The 9,137-nt window shown below is 32.7% G+C and overlaps 1 protein-coding gene across 1 annotated transcript; it reads right to left on the reverse strand.

Annotated features, from left to right (window-relative positions):
* Positions 1-1,076: 1,076 nt before the first annotated feature.
* On the reverse strand, positions 1,077-3,596 carry LOC145014346 (uncharacterized). Its single transcript, XM_078972729.1, has 4 exons — positions 3,493-3,596; positions 3,103-3,368; positions 2,886-3,005; positions 1,077-1,896 (listed from the first exon to the last, which is right to left on the reverse strand). Exons 1-4 carry the CDS (start codon positions 3,495-3,497, stop codon positions 1,199-1,201), a joined length of 1,089 nt encoding a protein of 362 aa, XP_078828855.1. The 5' UTR covers positions 3,498-3,596; the 3' UTR covers positions 1,077-1,198.
* Between the last annotated feature and the right edge of the window lie 5,541 nt (positions 3,597-9,137).

The raw sequence follows: 9,137 nt of genomic DNA on the forward strand, positions 1-9,137 counted from the left end.
AGAACTGAAAATATCTTAGTAGGTGAAGAACGGGGGGGGGGGGGGGGGGGGGGGAGCTAGGACCCTTCTTTATTTGTTTTTACTTTTAAAATTTAAATAAAAGGGAATACGTTTAAGAAAATAGAAAAACAAATTAAAAGGGTATATTAGTCTTTTCAAGTTTAACAATGACTAATTCCACAAACAAACTATCTCAAAAGGACCATGAAACCAAAATGGGCGACGTTTGGAGTAAACCTCAGAAAAAAATGCATACCACGAGGACTATTTTTGTAGTTTTGTCATAGAAAAACTCTAAATTTTAGTTTTACCAACATTAGTTTAAGGATTTACAAAACATAAAAATATTAAGAAATTGCACAAAAATTATAAATAAATTTTTTACCAAATTTAAATACATATATGAAAAATCAAATATAAAAAATTTATCAGAGTAATATTTAAACTAACAATAGATTAACCGAGAAAAAATACCCTAACCTTGGTCAACTTTGGGATTCCCCGGTTAAACTGGTTGAGGGTTTCGGATTTCCCATCGGGTATGGGGTCTTTTGAATGCATCGTATGAAAATTTTAATAGAATTGTATGGAGAATATAATGATGATGTGGTTAATCATTGAAATTAAAAAAAAACTTAATTCATTTTGGATGCCATTAAAATATAGGTCCAAAATGTGTTTGGTCAATATTTTCATCTCATTTATTGCTTGTGTTGTTAACTTGTTTTAATGTAGTCAATTTGGCATTTTTGTCTACCATGTTGATATCCATTTTTTTTATAAAGTCTATGTTGTTGAGAAATATTGTATCAAAAAGTTTACATCTACACTCTTTGTTGACCTTGATGCTTGATAGTAAGTTGTGACGAATTTGACTACAATTTTACTCGTATTGGAACAATGAAATCCACTAACTCAAAGTAAGTGGTTCAAGTATTCGAGAGGACGAACTGACAAGTCCTTTAGGCAGTTCTTCAATTGTTTTGGTGTTTAATCAACTGAGTTATGACGGTATTTGTGACGCTTATATTGTGCCGATGCGTTATAATGATACCATGACTAACGTGGATTTAAGCTTGTTTGTATTAACACTTTGTATTAATAGTTAAAATATAATACACAAATGTATTGATTTCACTCAAAGGACTAAAAAGCAATCACATCTCTTCAAAAAGTGAACTTCAGAGGAGGATACATACTACTCAAATAGTTCAAGGGCAACCTCCAAGAGAGGGAATGGATTCCCAGAAAGCACACAAATAGCAACCTTCAGAAGCCTTTGTGCCCATTTCATACCTTCACTTGTTTGTTTTCCGTGCCTTACAACGACAATGGTGCTCATGTTATTGTTCCTTTCACCTTTCAAACAATTTTGAAGGGCATCTTTCATGCATGACACATGAACCTGCATGTCTTGGCTATCTAATGAATAACACCAACAATTGTCTTTGTGATCTTTCTTCCTTGGGGAGCAGTAAAAGCATTCACTTGTTAGTATCCTACGAAGCATAAACTTGGTCTCACCAACATCAACAATTTCTGTAAGCTTAAGACAACAAGGGTGCAGATCTTTGCTGGTTTTCTCACAGTGATAAAAGAACCCTTCAATGTCTGATCCACATGCGTCACAATATCTATCCTTGCTATCAAAACGTGTTTGATGGAATTTAAAGGTGGATCCATCTAAAAACTTGTGTGTAGTTATTCTTGTATAATACATGCAGTATGGATGGAGAATATACGAACAATGGCTGCATATGTATCTATCGCCAATTCCCAATTCTTTGCATCCACTGCATTTGTATGATGATATGTTGCCCTTTGTTAATGTCAGATTATGCTCGTGATAAATTTTACCATATCGTCTTAGTGAATTTGTTGCGTTGTGCCCTTCACCTTCAATGAATTACATCAATTCCAATCAAAACTTACTTCTTCAACAAGTAATAGCGTGCATGCAACTTTTTTAATGAAAAGTGTCAAGTTTTAACTAATTAACAAGTATACAAGATTAAGTTGTTAACTATTTTTTACCATGATTGATAGAGTTTTTCACTAATAAGTTCAATTTTATAATTTTCAATACTCTAGTAATATAGAAGTCTTATATATGTGATACTACATTATAATGTATGAGTAATTAACTATGACTACGTCAGGCACGTATCATCACATGATTAATATATAAATGAACGGAACTGATTTGTACACAATAATTTTTTTCCATACACAATAATTGATGCTTTAAAATATTGTATTGTACAACTCTATAATGCATAAATTGTTGTGTATGACAAAAAACTGTTGTGTACGAATCACTTCCATAAATTAATGATCAAGTTAATTAATAACTTACTTTTTTTTAAACCCAAAACTATCATATTCCTAATCGTAAACAAAACATATGTCTCTTCTCCTAATGAGACTAAAATCCATGACCTCTCATTTGAAAAAGTCATTTACCGCTAGGCCAAAAAGGTTATTTGGTAATTAATAAGTTACTTGAACCGGAGAAAAAGATAACATTAGCTTTTATTTATTTATGTATATTTATTTAATTATTTTATAAATCTTCTAGTTAACTAATCCTCTTATATTAAAGTATTACAACTTAATAATGCTATTAATTTGAGCAGTATTAGCAAATCCCTGTCATCATCGATTAATTTAGGATTTATAGTCTCTCTCAAGACTCAATATTATCAAAAAATATATATATCATGATCATAATTAAGTAATAACATATATTACCATTCTTACATTAAAGTATTACAACTTAATAATGCTATTAATTTAGTTAGGCTAGCTACTTTTCGATAATTAATCATTTCTAACGTAAGTTAATTTGCCTCAAGTGAAACCAAAAGACATCTTGGTAAATTTACCTGGTCGTGCATCAACCACAGTCCCTTGATTTTGATATCTGATAGTCATCTTCATCGTTTGACTCTTACTGTGTGTTGCTACATGGTTTGATGTAGAAGCCAAAGATCTATGTTGGTGGCCTTGTGTATTTACAGCGTTCAGTAGTTAAATATTCAGAATAAAGAATTTACAATATCTAAAGTCAAAAAATGAAACAATCAAGCATGCACATAATACCATGGTGCGAAGAAGGCTGTAAGGATGATCTTGGATTATGAGGAGGGATGAGTTCATATAAAAGGACGACTTTTCTTCTTGTCTTCTCCTCAAGTGCAAGTCTCACAGTTTCGGGAAGAAGGCGAGTAGACACAGTGACATGCCCATCCTTCTGATCGATTTTCACAAAATCATTACCGACTGCACCTGAAATCTTCTGTTCGTAGCCATAACAATTCTGGAAGCTAACAATCTCAAAAATAAAAGTCCTTTCGGGCCTCCGAAGGCTATTTATAAAAATCATTGCCATCGAATCAAACACGCCATATATATAGATGTTAGAAACGGATACGTGATAGATATATAGATGTTTATAATTTCTAGTAATAAGTTATAAAACTTAACAATTACCTCATGGTATTAACCGGAGATTGGTATTATGACAGAATGATGGTTCGGAGTTGTTGAATTATAACTTATAAGGAGGCTAGAGTCATAAACTACAAAAGTAGTTCTTCGAAAAATCATATATATATATATATATATATATATATATATATATATATATATATATATATATATATATATATATATATATATATATATATATATATATATATATATATTTCATTTAGTATAGGCATTAGTTAATTCCCTACAAGTTCCCTAAAATTTAATACGCAAGTCCATGTTTTATCTGGAATTAAACCTAACGTAAATAGTCAAATAGTATTTGTGAAATATTATTTTATGGTTTTTCATGGTCATCATTATCTTTAATTTATTCATAATAAGTATATGAAATGAAACAAAAAAACCGAAAATTAAACAAAAAATCGAAATTGTTAAAGACCTGTACGTTATTCATTATTTTCAAAAAGTGCATTGTTTGTCATCCAGTTTTGACAATTTGCATGAACAAACAATGACCTGGAAAGAGTTGGTGTGCCATAAAAATATATTGTTTTAAAATGCGGTTGCTATTATTTATACACACTGTTTAATTATTATACGTCTCCTTAATTTAACAAAAACGTTAAATCAAGCATGTATAATAAGTAATTTAATGTAATAAAAAAAATTAAATGAAGTGAATATTTTAGGGTAAATTACACCAATGGTCCCTCGTGGGCATGTCAGAAGGCGTGTTTGGTCCCTATTTAAAAAAATTCACTCGGACCGTCCCTGAATTTCTTTTTTCTTGCACGCTTAGTCCCTATTGACATGAAATGACTATTTTACCCTTAATAATTTCTTTTTTCATTTTCTTTTATTCATTTATCAGTTTTAGATTATAAAATAAATTTAAAAAAAAATCATATATATCCACCCCTCCCCTCCCTTTCTCTTTCCCTTCTCCTTCTAACTTTCTTGGACCAGAACCACCGTCTACCACCACCGACTACCACCGGAAACCACTCGTCCTCCTCCTTTTTCGACAAGATTAACTAGCCAAAATTCGTTTGTTTTCCCCTCCTTCATATCACCATCATCCAACTCAAACAACCATTGATGAACATACCTGATTTTCAAACATCAAATATTCAACCCAAAACTTGCATTCTAATCTGAAAATCAAACCCCTCATGAATCTCAAACCCATTTAGATCTACATTTATATTTGAAACTCAAACCCATATCAGAAACTCGAACATCAGAAACTCGAACATCAGAAACCACATCATCTCATCATCACAACCCACCCCCATCGCATCACCCTTCTTCGCCTTGTCTGCCGTCGGATGCCTCACCGGAGATATTATCGCCATTTGATTGCTCCATCGAAGCAGCATGCCTCGCATCCCACTCCATCGCTGCACCCACCGAGACCGACGAAACCCTTCTTGCCTCTTCCCCTCGCACCTTTCCCTTCTTCTTGTCGAGCTCCCTTGCCAAACCCTCTCGCCTGCATTGCTGATTGCTGCTCGCGACCACCCCTCCCCTTCCCCCTTGGCACCTCACTACCAGAGGAGAAAGAGCGCGGCCCCGCTGATTCTTCCCATCTTCTTTCTTCGGTCTCGTCGACCCCAGGAGACGCTCCCTTCTTGCGATTGATCGACAAAACCTCAGATTAACTGCCTGCGAGCCTCCGTGATTTCTTTCCGGCTGTCGTTCGTTGGTGTTCTACTTTCGATCATCCTGTCTATTTTCCCGATCAGACAAAAGACGGGGCACAAAGAGATTTGCACCTGCACACTAAACCCTAGGTGCCTCTCGTTGTTCCAACGAGACGATAACGGATCTTCACCCTGGTTCAAGGGTACCAGATATGCACTTCTCCTTAACCTTCTCCTTACTGTTCAGATCTACACTCCTGGTTGGATCCTTCGTATGAAGAAACGCAGGATGAAAAACAAGTGCTTGAAAAGATTTAGAAGATTAAATTGGAGCTTGGTCAGATTATTGGTAGTGGTGGTGTGGATTACCGATGGTGGTGGTGGTCAAGTATTTTTCAACAACATATAAAAATAATTATAATACTTTTTAATAATTAAATTGATAAAAATAAATGAAAATGAAATTGAAAAGGGCATTATAGTCCTTTCATGTCCCACAAGGGATAAGACGTGCAAAGTTCAACTAACGAGGGATGAAGTGTGATACTTTTAACGACATAAGGGACGGTCCGAGTTAATTTTTGAAAATAGGGACTAAGTACGCTTTCTGGCATATACACGAGGGACGATTGGTGTAATTTACCCAATATTTTATTAATGGAGTATATGAATAGAATCACCCTAAACTATATGTATACAAGCAAAACTAAGCCGCGAGAAGAAATTATCGGGGCGTTATAAAGAGACGTACAAGAAAAAATTATTACTGCGAAAATAATTTCTAAATTTAATAACACAATATTATCTTGCTATTTTAACTAAAAAAAAGTTTAATTAGATTAAGGTGTGGCCAGGAAACCGTGTAGACTATTAAGTATGAACAGCTATATACTATATCTTAGGGGAACAGAATAGTTTAGAAGCGTAGCTTCCAAGAAGCCTTCCACACGACCAAAAGGAAGTGAGTCCACGCATATATATTTATTTATCAACAATCAACAACAATGTGTTTGCTCTTTTTTAGTTTTTTTATAATTAGTGAAGATTCTGAAGCATAGCGTTTGCAACGGGATTTAGTATTTTTTGGGCTAACCTCAAACCATGTTACTAATTTTCCAATACTCATATACAAAATCGACATCATTCTCACAAATTAGCTAAAAAACATTAATTAAAAGGGTTGTAAATAATTATTAGAACATAATACAATATGTTATCTCTAATGATTTGTCTTTGAATCCCAACAACACCACCGTTATCCAAAACACAAGTTCTAATCATGGCATGAGGAGGCTTAATATCTGGTCCAAGCACACTGCCCCTATTAGCAAAGTTTGCTAGAATTATTCTACTACGACTGGACTGGGTAGATTATTTAAATAATAATATATAATAAACAAATAAATTATTGAAGGGCGGAAATAAATAAATAAATAAATAAATATATAAATTATTGAAGGGCGGAAAAGTCATTTGTCGCTTAATGGGGACTGTAACTGCATTAGAAGGTGCAAATCACACTCAGAGAAATGATATGAGGATTTTACCTGACTTTTCTCGATGAATATAAGGCATCTATAGTTTATAGCATAGTTGTCAAAATCGCGATCCTGATCGTAGGATCGTACGATCCTACGATCCTAGGTATGAAAAACGATCCGGATCGTAAAAGGATCGTATTTGGGGTAGGATCGCAGGTAAGATCGTAAGATCGTAGGTAGGATCGTAGGATCGAGATCCGATCCGATCCTACCTTCCTTTGATTTTTTTTTTTTTTTTTTTTTTTTTTTTGCAAATGAAATTTTTTTTACCACTTTATGTCTTTTATCCTTTACCAATCTACCATTTATCATTTTTTATTGTGATTTATGACTAATATTTTGAAGTTTTTATAACTTTTGAATGAAAAAACTAAATGTTTGAAATAGTTTTCATGATTAAATATTATAAATTAAAATTATATTCTATTTTGTGGGATCTTAAGATCTTGATCCCGATCTTGCAAACCCAAAATCGATCCTAAGTAGGATCCCGATCTTGACAACCTTGGTTTATAGTCATTCAAATTTACAGCTCATTACATCCAATCACAGTTGGATTTAACAAAAGAAAATTACAATTCAGTCGATTATTGGTCAAAACGATCAGTTCTATTTGTGGTGATAGTTTGTTGAACTTTGTTTTAAAAAAAAAAATAATTACACATGAATAAGTTTAGCAAAGATAATAAAGAACGTTAAAATCAATAGCTCTTGTTGAAATAAGGAACATATTAACCATTAATCAAATAAAATTAAAGGAAAACAAAACACACGATGTAATAAGTGGTACCATTTCTTCAGTAACCCAAACTACTACATCACAATGTACTTTGAAGACCTGATTATTGTTAAAAAAATAATAATAAAAAATCAACATTTAATAAGCACTTAACGCAAAGGATAAAACAATCATTTACCAAAAATTACAACTTCATCTATGGGATTGGCAGCCATCAAGCACTTGACTGAAAACCTATGTTTCCATGATAAAATACCATGAACTCAGGTTGTGGATGATGAAATCGATTTTAGTTTATATTATAAAAATATTATTTAATCATATATGATTTACGTGGACAAAAATTGTTTTTGCGTGCTCGGTTCAAATGTTCTTCTCATGGATTTAATCACATGTGATTATACGCATCTAATTACCTATAATTTATGGGGACAAGATTCGTTTTCCCATTCTTGATTCAATAGTTTTTATCGTGTATTTAATCACATGCGAATTACAAGACAAGATTCATTTTCGTGTTCTTGATTTGGTAGGTATTCTCATGTATTTAATATCATGTCATTATATGTATTTAATGACATATGATTTATGTGGATGATATTCATTTTCGTGTTTTCTATTCAATAATATTTCTTATGTATTTAATCGCAGGTGATTATATGTATTTAAGCTCACGTGATTAAACCTTGTTATCATGCTTTTCACCTGAAAATGCAAAAACACAATAAGCCAAATATTTACATACAGTTAATCAAACAGTTGTTGTGAAGCTAGTAACATATATGATTATATGTATTTAACCATATATGATTTATGTGTACATGATTTATTTTTCACATTTTCGATTCAATATTGGGTCCCGTGTGTCTAATCGTTTGTGATTTTATGTATTTTATCACATGTGGTTAATCCCTGTGATCATATTCATCATCTGGAAACCCTTAAACACAATAAGTAAAACCATTGCAGTCATTTCATCAAACACATGTTATGCAAGCAATAAAACAAAGTTAAATCTATCTATTAGAGGTATTCAGGAAAAATGACATAGATCTTTATAGGAAACCTTTTAGAATCACTTAATTGATTTATGGACTTTTTTTACTTTAGATTTGGTACTTTTTGCTTCAGATCTAGAACTTTTTTCTTCAAATCTAGCAAACAGATACGGTTCAGGAAGATGAGAGGTGGCTTCCGACAAACCGAATTGTGGTTCAAAGCAGCAGTTCATGATGGTGGTTAAATATAGAAAAGTGGTGAATGGAGAAGATTCAAGAACAAGATACAAGAAACCAAGGGATGTTTTTAGGAGGTTGCCACAACATTTTTATAGAGAAGAAAATGGAAGAGGTGATTATTGACAGAAGTCTTGTGGTTCTTGGCGGAAGTCCATAAATGTCTAGATGACTCAGAGAGAGAGAGAGAGAGAGAGAGAGAGAGAGAGAGAGAGAGAGAGGAGGGGAGAGATGGAATGACAAAATATGGTGGGAAGGGTAATTTTTTTTAAATAACAAATAAATACATAATATATTTTTAATTTCCAAGAATAAAAATTAGTGGCCCATATTTATTCTCGTGTTCTGAAATTCGATAATTGTTCTCATTTAAACATAGATCTCTCTCTCTCTCTCTCTCTCTATATATATATATATATATATATATATATATATATATATATATATATATTGTGCGGACGTATGGAATGTTATTCTGTGAGAA

The sequence above is a fragment of the Lactuca saligna genome, chromosome 9 (genome assembly GCF_052625555.1).
Source record: "Lactuca saligna cultivar CGN05327 chromosome 9, ASM5262555v1, whole genome shotgun sequence".
NCBI lineage: Eukaryota > Viridiplantae > Streptophyta > Magnoliopsida > Asterales > Asteraceae > Lactuca > Lactuca saligna.

Bases quoted from the DNA above. Each gene is read 5' to 3' on its own strand.
- LOC145014346 (XM_078972729.1), bottom strand. The intron at 3,006-3,102 runs GTATTATGTGCA...TAAATACACAAG, and splicing joins ACAGCCTTCTTCGCACCATG to GCCACCAACATAGATCTTTG. The intron at 1,897-2,885 runs GTAAATTTACCA...AATTCATTGAAG, and splicing joins TGTGGTTGATGCACGACCAG to GTGAAGGGCACAACGCAACA.